The following is a 16449-nucleotide window of genomic DNA, read 5'->3' on the forward strand; positions in this document are numbered from 1 at the left end:
TATGAGTGGAAGGAGGATAAGATGGAGCCAGGAGTGATTGTATATTTGCTAGAAATTAATATGTCACTGCTCTGAAGAGTAACATGAAGATGGAAACATAAACAGTTAGTTACATGATTAAATATGTCCACAAGAGAAAAAGAAACCTGTTGTTCAAAAGAAGAAATTTTTGGCTGGGTGTGGTGGCTCACGCCTGTAATCCCAGCACTTTGGGAGACCGAGCTGGTCATGTAGCCTTAGCTCAGGAGTTTGAGACCACCCTGAACAACATGGTGAAACCCCACCTCTACCAGAACACAAAAAATTAGCCGGGCATGATGGTGGGTGCCTATAGTCCAGGCTATTTGGGAGGCTGAGGCATGAGAACACTTGAGCCCTGAAGGCAGAGGTTGTAGTGGGCTGAGATTGTGCCGCTGTACTCTAGCTTGGGTTACAGAGTGAGACTTCATCTCAAAAAAAAATTTTTTTTTAAGTTTCCTCTGGGTCTTCATACACAGAATATTTGTAATAATGAGTATGTAATGATCAGAAAAGGCAGCACTGAGGTTCTCTTTCTTCTTCTGGAGTCTTTCTCAATATATCACTTTCTTTTCTCATCTTTAAAGAAATATTTATCCATTTAAGGACATTTAAGAAATACATATAAACAGAAAAAGGAGGAAAATTGTCATCCATAATCTTGTCACCTGGAACTATCCACATTGACATTTTGATGTTTGTACTACAAATTCGTTTATCCCAGGGGTCATTAAACTTTTTCTGTAAAGGATCAGATAGTAGATATTGTAGGTTTTGTGGACAATATGGTGCCTACTGGACATTAGCTCTGTTCCTGAAGTATGAAAGCAGCCATAGACAACATGTAAATGAATGGGCATAGCTGTGTTCTAATAAAACTCTACTCACAAAAACAGGCAGCAGACCAGATTTGCATTTTAGGGATAGTTTGCCATCTCTAATTTAGCCAATCTCTATTTACTCCTTCCTTCCTTCTTTCATCTCTTCCTCCCTCTCCCCCTCCTTCCCTCCCTTGTTCCCTTCTTTCCTCCCTTTCTTTCAGCCTCCTTCCCTCTCTCACTCCCTTCCTTTCTCTTTTCTTCTTTCCTTCCCCCTTTTTCTTAAACAATAATTTTTTAAAACTTTTATTTTGAAATAATTATAGATTCACAGGATGTTGCAAAAATAATATGGTAAGATACAAAGATAGTTTTTCACTTAGTACAGAACTCTTGAAATTCATTAGAGCTTGTTACCTTTATCAACAGTTTGATTTTTTTGAAAGTACTGAGTGATATTCCATGGCACCACAGTTTTCTTTAATCATTCACCTATTATACTAATAAGACATTTTTTTATTGTCCCCCATTTCGATTATTACAAATAATGCTGCTGTGACAATTATATACAGGATAAGAGATGCTTTGTTTGATAGGTGTATGTTTCATGTGGAGAACATTGGATCAATCCTGACCTGTTCATTGCTAAGCAAAAGAAACAAATCTTCCTGAGGAACCTAGCATCAGACATTTCCAAAATTCAAATCTTCTGCAGCACACGTAAAATAGAAGGTAAGCGTTGGAATTATTTACTTTAGTATATGCAGCCAAAATGAAATGTTTGATGATACTGCCTTTAAAAAAGTCAAAGTTTGTTTAAACAGGTCATATTTCACCTCTGCATCTTGCTGTTTAACTCTTTAACTTATATGTTTGACATGTTTGAGTATTTTAGTTTACACTATAGTTTGGATGTGGAAAGAAAACATAATTTTATTTTGCTGTTAACAGATCTGATCTTCTTTGTGAGCCTCATGTATTCTCTAATCATGTTTACATGTTAACATTGCTGTTAACAGATCTGATCTTCTTTGTTAGCCTCATGTATTCTCTAATCATGTTTACATGTTAACATTGCTGTTAACAGATCTGATCTTCTTTGTGAGCCTCATGTATTCTCCAGTCATGTCTACATTTTGTTCCATCCATTAATTTAATTAGTCCCTTAGGGAGAGCTTTAGATTTCTCAGTCTCCAGACTCTCACTTTAAGTTCCTCTCTAAGATAGAAAGCACTTGGGATGCAGATCTTCTTGCTTTCTGGGCTCTGCTGGCTGAAGTCTATGGCTGAAGTGACTTGTGGTTTGTTCTTGGATCAGACAGTACTCTGGGCGGGCGTGCTTCCTCCCTCACTCAGCCTTCTCTCTGCTTCCTGTGGCCCTCTGGAGCCTGGCTATGACTGAGTGGTCATCTCTGCAGTCCTTGCTACAGAGCCACCTCACCCCTGCTTGACATCCATTTCTGGAAATCTCCCTAGCAAGATTCTCAGCAACTCCAGGGTCCTAGTGGCTGGCTGTGCCTCAGATTAAAGTAGCAAGGGTAGCTTGAAAGGTGTCATCATGGTGTCTGAACAATGGGCAATATTCTCACGGTTTCCTCGGTTTAACTAAGATACCCAAAGTGAAGCCTGTAGAGACAATCAAGATACCCCGTGCCAGTTTTCTGGCTTTCTCTGTCTTGTGCCCCAAATCCCCTCTGGCCCAGAAGTGGCGGTTTTGCTCCAGGTCAATCCTGTAGTTAAACCCTTGATACCCTAAGTGGCAGCTACAGGCTTTTGGAGAAACTATAGATCATGACTGTATCATCCTGACTTCCAGGGCTGATGGCAATATGCTGTTTGAATGTCAAAAACTATTTTTAGACTTTTGCTTTTCTTTTATAAAAGTTCTAATTTCTTCATGATCCTTTCCTTCCCTTAAGGTTTCTCCAGGAACTAGGACGAAAGTCCATATAGAGAAAAGAAAAAGAGGAAAAAAATAGTGTAATTTAAAACACTGCCCTATTATATACATTGAGCATTGTACAGTAAAGCTTTGCATGTGTTGTTCAAGGCTTTCACTAGGACTGGGACATCCACTGATGAGTTTTGGATTCCAGAGAATGATCTAGAAACATATATCTAAATAAAGTAGCCCATTTGAATAATTACAATATAGAATAATTAACTGATTTTTGGAAAGACCTATTTTTATCATTTTTGACTAAGAATATCTTGAGAGTAAAGAATCTACAAAAATTAAAATTAAATTCAACTGAGTTTAATAAATAGCCTATGAATAGATCAAATAGATGGAAATTTTTTGCATTTGTATTTTAGTGTGTGTTTTCAAATTCCTGATGCTCTGCAATTGTAATTAATATGTCCTTGCAATTTGTGAACTTCTGCTCAGCTCTTGTTTTAGAAGTCCAGAGTGACATTGTATCTGGAAGCAAGCTTGTGGTGCATAAACCTATAGCAGTTTTTGGAGATGAGAAGCAAGTTGCAGAACCAGAAGAAAAGCAAGTGCAAAAAGATGCTTTAACAACAGAAAATGCTTCCAGTGAAATTCTGTAAGTAATCAGTATAGCCCAAAAAGCTACCTGGCTGCTTTTTGAACTCAGCTCATTAGCCTGATAACAGCACAGAGCCCATGCAGGGAACTCACGCCAAGTTTGTGAAACTGATGGCAGGTGAAGAACTAGTATTTAATTAGTTTTCTGGCAAAATGATACAACTACAGCTTCAGTGTTCAACCATCACAATGATCTACTTTCTGTAATATTATTATAATGTTATTATTTTTAAAAAAGGCTAGAATTTTAGGATTATAGACATTTATTTGAGGAATTCATCAAGTTTTGTTTCTATAAACTTCAGGATCAACTAAGCTTCTTCCCTAACAAGTTCAAGTTAGACACATGTAAATATACAGTTATCATTCTGGATCATTGAAATAGCTTTCTGATTGCTTTCTATCACCATAATATCTTCCAATTCCCCTTTAAGTTAAATTGTAGACAATTAACTTTCTAAGGCACCATCCTTTTCACATAGTTTTTTAATGGCTACCTATTGCAGACAGATAAAACTTACTCTTCTGGAATCCCAAGCCCTTCTGACCCTCATTTATGCCTGTCATTGACCTTCATTTGCATTCCCATGGCCGATGTCTCTTTCTGCCACACGAATTCCAACCTCCAGCTCAGCAACAAAAAGCTGTTGCCTGCGTATTGCATGTTTTGTTTATGTTCTGTTGCAGACCTCCAAGCCACATATTAATTTCTCTCCACCTGCAGTGCCTTTACTTGCCCCTTAGTTATCTGTAGAATAACTCTTTAGCATTGAAGTGAATTACAGCAATGATTGTACCTGGCAATGTACTTGTCAGTTCCTTTCCCCCTTGTCTACCCCTCCCTCTACCAACCTGGGAACTGTTGAGTGCGAAGACTCTGTCACATGGGTTCTAATCATCATTTACCAAATAAACGAAGGAAAGAGTGCATGTGTTTCCAAATTATAAAACCAAAAATACCTGGGCAATTACCACTGTAATTACCAAATTGTGAAAATAATTTATATATCATCATTATGAACTGTTTCTATCTTCAGTTGTAAGAATGTGAACTTTCATTTTAGGAACCAAACTTCCTCGTTTTGATGGGTGATTCATTTGGTTCTATGACTGACACTAACAAAGGCACCAGAAGGCGTCTTTCAAAGAGAATAATTAGTCCTAGATGATATCTTTCTCAACAGTCAGGGAACTGACCACAAACTTTCACATCCCCTTCTAAAGAATGTATCATCTAGCCTCTGAGTAATTTAGTCTACACTTGGAAAAAAAATAAACAGTAAGAAAAAAGAGAGAAACATTTTTGAGAGCAAAGATCCTCATTGTTCTGAATCAGAGATTTCATGAAGGCCTGGAGTCCTTGAGGTAAAAGTGATTGGGTTCACTCAGAGCACAATGCAGGCTTCTCCTGCATATTCCGAACAGGCTCTTTTGTTCAAGCCTCTTCTTGAATACTCCTACTAACAGAGAGATCACTGTTTTCAAGGCGGGCCATTCTAACGTTTAAATAATTATTTAGACCATCTCCATCTTATGATTTCATGTGTTTCTCTGTACTATGCCCTATTCCTCTTCTATTTGACAGCCCTTAAACTACTTGGAATATTTTTTAATACACTGGGTTATCTATTTTGCATGCTGTCACTAGTCTTTTGAACCATTTCTGATGACATGATCCTGAAATCATCTGAAATCATCTTATATTAGGAAGTCACTGTGACATTTTCCTAGACTTTCTTAAATGAGCTTATTTGGAGGTTTTTGCATGTTTGAAAATTGGGATGATTTAAGGAAGAACATCCATAAAGCCAGCAGCTAGAACATCAATCTAGAAGAAACCTTTTTGATCCCCCCCGCTCCCCCACTTTTTTTTTATCATAAAACTGTCTGGCACAAACAATAAGAAAAAGGGAGAAGAAATTCTGGTGATACTCGCCTACCATTTTTGTGCTTTGCAGGAAAAAAAGACTTTTGGAACATAGAGAGTGGGGGAAACTTTCTTATTTCCTCACTGAATCACAGGTACCTGCCTACCTCTTCAGCCTCATCTAGAACTACTATCCCTTCACTCACTGCATACCTGTCACACCAGTGTCTTTCTGTTCTCCAAATGGGATAACCATAATCTTACTTCATAGCCTTTTCATTTGTTCTTTTCTCTGCTTGGAATGCTCTCCCTCTAGATTCTCACGTGGCTGGCTTCTTCCCATATTCTATATCTCAATTCACCTCTTAGAGAAGCCATCTCTGACTCCATTGCTAAAGTAAACCTCACCCGATCCCAGTCAATTTCTATCACAATATCCTATTTTATTCAACTTAGGGCATTTACCTTGTTTATTCATTTACTTGTCTCTTTTCTTCCCACTAAAATGTAACTCCATGAGCTGATAACTGATAACTTACCTGTCTTATAGATTTTCAATAAATATTGATTAAAGGAATAACTAATGAAAGATTTGTTCTATGAATAAACAAATTAATTAATAAAGCAAGATGGACTTTAAAAATGACTGTTCTAAAACTGACTTGACTATACCTCATTTGCCAGGAAGTTCAAGAGCTCATAGAGAAATTCTGAGTAAGAAAATTAAACATCTGGATTTGAATGAAGAATCTTGTTTGCATTTTGCTAACTTTGTTAAAACCAAGAATTACATTTTTTTTCTCTTTTCCTCAAAGAAATGGAATTGGTGAGAAAGCTGTGGTTTTTATTCTTAACACAAGATGGCACTGTTGTTTTTTAACTGTAAAGGGAGAGTTTTGCCTTGAGAAGCCGCTTGTGCTGCCTGCAGTTCTGCATGAGGCAGTCATTACCCACCAGTTTCATATCCACATGTGATACTTCTGTTACATTTGAAAAGAGTATGGTCAGCTCTGCTAGCACAGGAATTGTCCCTGAAGATTTTGGTAATTTAATAATGCTTGTAGTTATATCAAATTATCACAAGCACCTTGGAGATCAGTCTGTCCCAGAGAACTTTATTTACAGGTATGCATATTTAGAGTGCCGAAATAGGCTTGTTGCTTTGTCTGTATATTTATTCTTCCTCAGTCAAGCATTCCTCATATCATGATCCCACTCAAGGCAAATGTGCTCTCAACAGTGGCCTGGAACTTTATGTATACAGATCTATATGGCGGCTGCTGATTCCCTTTATATCTTCATTTTAACAAGAAGCCAGAAGACTGACTCAAGTATTCAAATGATGACTATGTACCCTGTTTAGTATATTATCATCTATCAAAAGCTGATGCATATGTGCAGATGCTATTTTATTCTCTCTAGATTTCTCTGTGGGGAAATCTTGGAAAAGTTAAGATTTCTTAACCTTGTCTAATGAGTAAACTCTACAAAACTGAGTAATCTAGGCTGTACTGTTCCAGTCAGAATTATGACCCAATTATGGGGTAGACAGAAGGAGTCTCATTACATGTTCATTATGAATTTCTCAAACTACTGAGTAGTCAATCTTTATGTTTTTTGAAATATAATATGTGGTCCCGTTTTTTTCTGGGTAAACATGACAAAGAAGAATGCTGTTTATTATGTGCTTGGGGGATTTTGTTTGTAGACTTATATTAAAAGATCAAAATGATGTATTAGTAAGATGTGAATTTCAAACATTGGCACCCTTATGGAAATAAGATTGATAGATCCACCAACATCCTGCAGAATGTGCTTAGACTACACCTCAGAAAAAAATTCTGTGAACACAAATCAGAATTCTTAGACTTGTGTTTGCTTCTGAACCTTGATAGAGATTCGCACGCCAGAGCCCATCTTCGAATGAAGGCTTGTGACTCACTTCTCAGGTATGCCTGGCAGGAAACTTTGCATGAATTTGATGAGGATGACAGTTTTCCAAAGAAAATGGAAAAAGGGCTCCTTGAAAATATGGAACCACAGAAGAAATACAGGTAAAAAGTTACAAAGGGTTCCTGTTAAAGATTTCTGTCTCGTGTTAGTTCTCTCACCTTAGGACACGTATATTCCTAAGAGTTTGCACTGCTGCTGTTAGCTGCTGTTTCTATCAACATGAACATTCTCGTCTTATGTTTTTGATGAAAATATTTACAAAGTTTTGTGGGAAGGTCCTTTACCCTTTGATTTATTTTGTTCAGTGTAGTATAATATCTTACTCATTTGTGTGTTTTCTTCTATTAAACATTATTCTTATCCACCTTTGCCTCCTGAAAACTTAGCACACACCCTGTATATTTATTGAATGACTGTGTGAGTGAACTTATGAATAAACATTTAAGATGCCCTGATGTCTTTAAGAAATTAATAAAATGCAGTTTCTTCCTTTTTAGTTTAATTTTTTTGTCAATGTCCAATGAAATGACAGGAATATATAGTACTTTGTATTATTCCATAATCTTTAGATAATTATTTGGCATTACAGCAGTTACTGGAACATGTGAATTAAATGTTTCTGACACTTTAGCATTTAGCACTAGGCCATCCACATAGTAGGGGCTTAATAGATGTTTATAGATTAATTTAATTTACAGTGTGTTGTGATATGTAATATGTTAATTCTGCTTAATGTTGTAAGATCCTTAAGCAAGAGAGTCATTTAAATTATTAGTATATCATTATTTTATAATATTCTATGAATTATTAGAGGTGAGTGAAAAACTTGGAGAATGGTGTTCCATTTCCAGGGATACCATAGATAGAGGATAGAAACAATCATAGTTTGAACAGAATTTCTTTATTTCTCTGTTTTGATTCTACATGCCCCTGCCCCCATTATCTTACTTAATTTTAAATTTCACTTCTTCATCTTTACATTACCTTGTTAACTGAAGTTCTTTTCTTTTTTCTAATGAATTTTTCAAATGTTCTCCTAGTAAACGTTTATTTCTGTTACGAAATAAGCTCAGAATTCTACTTCTTATGACAGCTTAGGAGTGCAGTGCTAGTAGCATTGCTGTCATTCTAATGATAAGGTCTGTCATTTCAAGTTAACGTGGTTCACAGTGGAGCTCTCACCAACAGAACTCACAGTCTCTAGCACACCAAGTGCACGGGACGTTTTTCTGCCACTAATGGAGGTTTCTTTTTCTCAGCTGTTCACCAAAGCATAGTAAATTGCACAAGCTTTGCCATCAGCAGTTCGAATACAGAGATGGGCAGATTATAAGCCATGCTGTCCCTCAGCTAGTCTTGGGTGTTCACGGTCCCAATCGCCGGTCAGGCATGGAGGTGGTTTTGATGGAGAAGAAATCTGATAGTAGTCATCAGCGCTGGATACACAAGGAAGACAGCAGGTAATCCCATCATAAGTGTGTTTAATATATCAAAAGGTGAATAGAAGCCTAATAAGTCTAGCATGACACAGAGCAAGCAGAACTTTATTTGAGAGTTATGGGTCTTCTATTTAACTTAGCTGATAATTCTTTATCCTGGCCAAAGAAGAGGAAGGGAATAAAATCAAATGTAAATGCTAGGTAAGCTACATACAATTTATCCACAATCAGATTCAGAGAAGGAATGTTTGCTCTCGTCTCCTGGGTACACAGTTTCATCTGGCCATTGGGCTTAAGACTGGACTCTCATTAATTTTATTTTTATGAAATGAAGAGATGGTGTGTGTATGCCTATGTAACAAACCTGCATGTTCCACACATGTACCCTAGAACTTAAAGTATAATAAAAAAAGAATTCTAAAAAGTCCCCAATTTTCAAGTTTTTTGATACTTTTCATTAATTTACTCCCCATCCTTCCCTCAATACACACCTTCCCTCTCTCTTCTACCTTCATAAAATAACCAATTTGTGGTTTCCACTCGCACAGTATAAACTAATTTCTTAGCAAATATATCAACCTAATTTAATATCTGGTCCTGGATCCAAATTCAAACCAACTACAGTACTGTAAAAAAGTTATTTTTGAGATAATCAGGCAACATATAAACAGCTCGGCTGTCTGATGACATTAAGGATGTCTTATTAATTTTCTTGGGTGCAATAATGGTTTAATGGTTATGTTAAAAAAAGTCCTGATAAGTTGGATACATATCGTAGCATTTACGGATAAAATTAAAAGCTATCTTAGATTTGCTGTAAGACATTCTATTATAAATAAAAATTTTAAAAGTTGAGGGAAATGGATGAAACAGGAATGGCAGAATATTGATAACTGTTAGGTTCATGCTGATTGATGACACATTTCTCTTTCTTTTTGGTGCATATTGAACATCTCTTTAATCTAACAAAAAAGAAAATAATCCCCTGTTTTTTAGACTGGTTTGCTTCAAATTCTACCATTAGTGTGATATGGTGAGTCTCCAGGGACCTCTTTAGTCTCTTGAAATAGTGTGCAAAATGTGTGTTTGTGCATCTGTGCAGTTTATTTTTTTCTGGGAAAGGGCTGTGATTTTCCCTGGATTCTCAAAAGGTCTGTAATGAAAAGGCTTATGAATCAGTGCTTTGAGAACGGTTGCACAAGCTTCAGCAGGCGGCAGCAGCGGGCCCTGCGTGGGCAGGAGAGGAGCTGGTCTTACTCTGCTCACAGCGATGAGCAAAGCCTCCAGCAAGGAAAACCTGCTGGGCTGGTGTTAGAAAAGACAGGAAAACCAACTGTGTAGATAGACCTGGTGAAAGTGTTTCTTTGGCCCATTCACCTGGGCTAAGCTGCCTTTGTAATGTGGAGGTAGGATAGCAGGTTTTTGTTTCTGTGAATAGTTTGCCATATGGAACCAGAATTCATTCATTCAGCTGCCAAGGGTTACTGAGGGCAGTGTTTTAGGAGCTGTTGCTTTACAAAGCACAAAACAGATTAAAAAATCTTTACCCTTATGGAGCTGACATCCCAGTGTTTCCTCATTTCTACATTGTATTTAGCAATATATCTTACTGCCTTGGCTTTTTGTATTATAGTAGAGGTCCCCGCTTAAACCTAAAGTGGAATTTGAGCATGGCTGATGAATTTGAGTGGACATGCATGGGGAATGAGAGCTGTGACCCTACGGCAAGAGAAAGCCGTGCATAACGAGTTTGACCTGGGAATACTAGGTCGCTGGAAGAGAATACTAGTTCTGAATCTTGCTCAGTGTCTGTCTGTGTGTGTGTGTGTGTGTGTGTGTGTGTGTGTGTGTGTGTGTGTTTTCCCCTTTCATTATGACTGCTGTGGAGAAAGAAGGAGAAGACTTTAAGGGAAAACAGAAAAGATAAGTTTGCCTAAAACTCTGTGAAATATTGGGTCATGTGCAGCACTGCCTTGGAAAGTCTAACCATGTGTAACACAAAAGAGAAGGACTGTTTCTTTCAGAGACCTCCCACGTTGCAGAATATTCTGTACCTTTGTCATCCTGGGAGCTCCTCATGTCAAGCCACGGAAAAGAGAGTCAGTTAGTGGAAGGCAGATGTTGGATTGGTTTGTCCCTCATTGGAAACATCAGAGTGCAGAGAGAAAAGGTGGAGCATCAGGGGGCCCAGTGGGACAGAATTTGCTCATGAGTGCAAGTCATGCTCTAGGGACACTCAGATAGACTTGGACAAGAGAGGTTTTGCAGAAGTCTTGTTGATTAGGTGTGGGCATGATTCAGAACAATATACGTCCCATAGCAGAAGTGTGTTTGCACAGTGGCAGTAGTTCTGAGCTTTACTGCACAGTTTCCCTTAGCATATTGCTTTATTCTCTTTCATATAAATGGGTGGCTTTTAAAACCCATTTGTTTTGATAAGTTGGTGAAACCTAGAGAACCATGGGTTACACTATGTAGTAGAACTCAGTAGAAAATTCCATTTATGTTAACCACAGTCTTTTTACCCTCCATATTGTACCCAGGCAGTAAATTAGGGAATATATACTCATGTGCATTACATATGTATATAATATATATCATCCTAGGGCTGAGGGAGATTGCCTAAGAAAGGATAAACTTGCAATGGGGTCCCCTCCCCAATGCTGGGGTTTAGGACTCATTAGAAAATGTATGGTTCCATTCCACTGAATGGCAGAGAAATTTTGCTTGTGTGCCTGGCCAGAACTTGTCTGTGGTGGCTGGGTGTCTTAGTCTATTTTCTGTTACTTGTAACAGAATACCTGAAACTGGGCTGGGCACGTGGCTGACACCTGTAATCCCACCACTTTGGGAGGTGAAAGTGGGAGGATCACCTGAGGTCAGGAATTTGAGACCAGCCTGGTCAAAATGGTGAAATCCAGTCTCTGCTAAAAATCAGAAACTTTGCCAGGCGTGGTGGCACATGCCTGTAGTCCCAGCTACTCGGGAGGCTGAGGCAGAAGAATCACTTGAGCCTGAGAGGTAGAGGTTGCAGTGAGTTGAGATCATGCACTCCAGCCTGGGTGACAGAGCAAGACTCTGTCTCAAAAAAACAAACAAACAAAAAACCTGAAACTGGGTAATTTACAAGAAATGAAATTTATTTCCTCCAGTTCTAGAGCTTGGAAAGTTCTGTTGAGGGTTGCATCTGGTGAGAGTTTTCTTGCTGCTGGGGATGGCAAGAGTCCTGAGATGGCTCTAGAGTCCTGAGATGGCTTAGGTCATCATACAGCACAGGGCATCATACAGCACAGAACATCATGTCACATACCTTTTCTTATAAAACCACTAGTTTCATTCCCATTATGACACATTAATCCATTAAACCTTTCATCTATGAATGAATTACTCTAGGCAGAACCCTCTGGATCCAATCACCTCTTAAAGACTCCACTTGTTAATACTGCCACATTGGGAATTAAGTTTCAAAATAAGTTTTGGAGGGGCATTCAAACCATAACACTGGGTGAGCAGGATGTAATCCTCTGGAACATACAGGGGGATGCAGTGGGTACACCAGTATGCAGAGGGAATGGGGTGCTGGTACACCTAGGAGGCCTGAAGCATGTGGTGTCCGTGTCAGGAGGGCAATGAGTGAAGGAGCAATAGGCAAGCCCAGGCTGTGAAGGTGCTGGGAGACCTGTGTCCTGGGCACCTGGCTAGGGCAGAGAATATCATTGGATATTCTCACTCCCAACCGCTGACCTCATGTCACAGCCAGAAAGAGCAGGAGAGTCCCTTCATCCTGCAGTCTTCTTCCAGCACTCTCTACTGAGAAAGCTTAAGATCACACTTACTGTAGGGAAGAAGTTCTTAAAGGATTCACATTCATTATTACAGAGCATGCATGGAGCTGAGAGGCAACACACTGCTAAGTGGCACAGAGGGTGATCTAATCTGGTCATGCTACTTTGTAATGTGACTAATCCTGTTTTCCCAAGGACTTTTCACCTGGTGAGTAACCCTGACCTTGTGCTGGCAGTGTCTATGACCAAGACTAGAAATGAAGTTTGTGGCTATCCAGTTATTGTCCAGGTAAGACATGTATGGCTAAAGGTTAGTCATGGCCTTTTAATTAAATTTAAGTAAAGCTTTATGCTTCCTTATAGTGGAGAAAAAAAAACTGTCATAGAATCCTACTTGAATGTTGTTGTTAAAATATTTATGATATTCTGCCTAGATTTTAAATTGAACATGTTCATGTACCTCTTAATTTAGTTTAATCCAACAGATGGTGATTGTGGGCTTGCTTCATGTCAGGCTCTATGCTAGTTACTGAAATCAAACCCAATGGCAAGCATGAGAAATTGTCCCAACAGCATTCACGAAGCTTATGGTCTCAGTGGTGGCAGCAGGCAGGTGGACGGCTATTAGATGCACCTAAACTTGATCATCAGGAACATATGCAAGTCCTCAATTTTTCAAAGGCCTTGGCAACTGGAGGGAAAGAACCTAGTCAGGGAGGTCTTCCTGAAGGTTGCAAGATCATCAATGTTAATTCTACTAAGCGATCCATTTGAAATTCTCTTTTCATTCACTGTTGCAAATGCCTACAGCAGCCAGACAATTTTGGGAGGCTCCAGAGAAGTCTGGCTTCATTTGAGTTTTGGACAAAGACCTAGGAAGATCTTTTTTTTTTTTTTTTTCCATATTTTTCTGTCATTCTCACATGCTTATAACCAACACTCCTAAATGAATATATACTTTTCCTTGCTGGTAAGAGAGAAAGTATAGAAGCATTCCTGCTTTGCATTTACTCTCTGTGTCCTCGACAGTATTTTCCATCCTCTTGTTGAACAGAATAGATTGCCTCCAAATAACATTTGTTTCATTCTATGTTTTTAATAGCAATGAGGCAACTTGTTTTGCAGGCCCTGAATCCAAAATTGAGACACAGCAATCTGGACAAATACCAAAGCTTAATTAATTCTTCTATCCTGATGATAAATATGGACTAAGAAATTATTCCAGGAGATAGAGTACATACAACATTATGTTCCTCTCTGTCAGGTGCCTCTTCAGTACAGACCACAGTGAGATACAACCTCACACACATAAAACTTGAGTACCTTAATAGTTTACATAAATTTATAGATATGGATGATTTCTCCCAGGGTTACCATTTCATAAGAAATAATTTGACCCTAATTTCAACCTTTCAGGAATTTTTTGTTGCTGGTGTTGTATTTATTGAAACAACTGGTTTGTAAGAAAATATTAAAGTTCATGTAAAATAATAAAAATGAAGCATGGTGGGTTAATGCTACTAGGTCCTTTTATGTCCCTTGAAAATATAGTCTTTGGTTTTCCAGACCTCTGAGGGAGGTTTTATTGTCTGACCCATTAAATCAATTCTTGGGACTCATTTGTTTTCTTCTTTTCTATTAAGCTCTCGCTTGGTAAAGTAGATGTTATTAATTACAAAAGTTGCTTAAGGTGTTATGATATATTTAGTTAGAACTAGTCTACGGGTTTAAGTTCTGTTAAAGTGAGTTTCTTTATTTGTACTTCAGCCAACTATCATAATTAGAATAAATATATTGTTTTTATTATGTATTTAACTGAATGTACTTGAAAGATAAACCTCTTTGATAATCAGTGAAATGTAAATTAAAATATCAACAAGGTACTATTTTTTAATTTATTATATTTTTGTTTTGGAAGTATTGCCCATTTTTTGTCAAGAATGTAAGAAAAATGGGTCATTTAGTTTACTATTGGTAGAAGTGCAAGGTAAAATAATCTCTCTAGAAAGCATTTTGATATATCATAATCTTTAAAATGATTTTTTTTATCAGTAACTCTACTTCTAGAAATTTGTCCTAAAAAAATTATCATGGATTTACCCAAATATTTATTTACACTATTTGTTTATTTTAAATAAATTTTGAGAAAGAACCTATATGTTTATCTATTGAAGATTAGTAAAATATCTCTACAATGAAATGGTATGTATTTTTACAAGATGTTAGAAAAAGGTTCAGGGAATATTGTTAAGAAAAAAACCTGCAGTTACCAAATTGTATGCATTTTATTATTCTATCTTTGTAAATCAAAGAATGCATATTTATAAATATAAAGAAGATTCTGTATCTAATCACTAAAATTTCAAGAGTAGTAGTCGTCACTGCATGGTGTGATTATGAGTAATTAGCTGTACTTTCTGGATTTATGCAATGAAAAACAAGATACTATAACCCTCTCATGAACTCACTTGACTCCATATTTTGCCTCTTTTTTCAGAAATACAAGCCATACAACAATGGAGCTGCCAATCAAAAGTGGCATTACATGAAAAATATAAAAGCAATTGGGGCCTTTCATAGCACTGCCTTGGATAAGGAAATCACATCAGCAAATTATGCTGGTGTTTGTACATCATCTGTAATTAAAGAAGAAAACATTGATCAACCAGTAAGTGGTCCCTTCCTCTCAAAGATAAAAATAGGGTAAAAGAGTAATTTAATAAAATGAAATTTTTTTTTTCCCTCGAAAACTTTATGTTCATGTAAGTTGAATGCTGATTTTTGAGTGAAATCACTCAGACTCTGATTCTGGTAGGAAAGAATGAAGGAAAATTGTGAAAAAAAATTACATAGTTTAATATTAATCTAACATTCTTAAAATTTTTATTATGAAAATTTTCATACATATTCCAAAGTAGACACACTAGGACAATAAATCTTCATTTACCATCATTCATATTTAACTATTATCTAGGTTTAGCCATGTTTGCCAACCCCAGACATTATATTATTTAACCTCCATATTAGACACATACTTCCAAAAATTTTGGACATATTTTGACACAATCATCATACCATTCTCACAACTAATAAGATTAACAGGAATTCTTTGGCCATCTAATACCCTGTCCTTAATCAAATTTCCCAGGTTGCCCTAAATTTTTTTTATGGTTTGCCAGTTGGTGTCAAGATTCAAATAAGGTCTCCATATGACACTCAGCTGCATAGTCTGGCTCCATTGTCATACTGAACGCTCTTTAATTGAATTTGTTTACTTTCTTCTTTGGGGCATCTTTTGACTTGTTCCCCCACACCCATAATTTCTGTAAATGGAATTGAATCCTATAGTTGTAATTAGATTTATGTTTAACTCTTTTTTTGGCCAGAATCTTCATAGGTTTTCCTACATGTTTCCTGTTTATCACTCTCACAAGCAATGTGTGGGTTTTCCATTTTTAGTCCTGATAGTTTTGAGTAGGTTCAGGTGTTTACAACCTGATTTCATGTTTAACAATTCCCCAATGACATTTCATTTAACATTGCCCTCTTGTTTCAAAAGGGTCAATCTTGTCTAATTCTATCATATTTTCCTACATTGATCAACTAAACTTTTAATAGAAGGAAGAACTTTACCTCATTAATTCAGTATTTGACTACTCAAAAATATGATTTGTAAGGGAATGTAGGATGAATGCCTAAGTCTTTCTATTGATTTCACTTATCTATTGCAGTGTAACAAAACCCCTGAAAATTTAGTGGCTTAAACAAAAAACTCATTTTTGCTTTGTGGGCCAGCAATTTGAGCTGCAGTCAGTTGGGTAGTTCTGCTGGTCTTGTCCCAGGTCACTAATGTGGCTACAGTCATCTGGTGATTCTTTAGTAGTTGGGTGTTTTTATGGGGACTGGATGGTCAAAGATGGCATCCCTCACCTGTCTGGTGGTTGACAGGCTGTTAGCTGGGAACATTGGTTCTTCAACTACATGTCTTCTCCAGCAGGTTACCTCAAGTTGGTTCACAT

At 37.3% G+C, this 16449-nt stretch overlaps 1 protein-coding gene across 1 annotated transcript in view; it reads left to right on the forward strand.

Moving 5' to 3' along the window:
• DCDC1 (doublecortin domain containing 1) overlaps nt 1-16449 on the forward strand; it is a 498476-nt gene that overhangs the window by 453758 nt on the left and 28269 nt on the right. The window contains exons 23-28 of the mRNA XM_064365537.1: nt 1433-1568; nt 3225-3384; nt 7149-7307; nt 8466-8666; nt 12626-12719; nt 14928-15098. Coding sequence (XP_064221607.1) covers nt 1433-1568; nt 3225-3384; nt 7149-7307; nt 8466-8666; nt 12626-12719; nt 14928-15098 — 921 coding nt within the window. The remainder of the gene's footprint in view (nt 1-1432; nt 1569-3224; nt 3385-7148; nt 7308-8465; nt 8667-12625; nt 12720-14927; nt 15099-16449) is intronic.

Source organism: Aotus nancymaae, unplaced genomic scaffold, assembly GCF_030222135.1.
Source record: "Aotus nancymaae isolate 86718 unplaced genomic scaffold, 86718_ANA_hifiasm-v0.15.2.pri h1tg000059l, whole genome shotgun sequence".
NCBI classification, from domain to species: Eukaryota; Metazoa; Chordata; class Mammalia; order Primates; family Aotidae; genus Aotus; species Aotus nancymaae.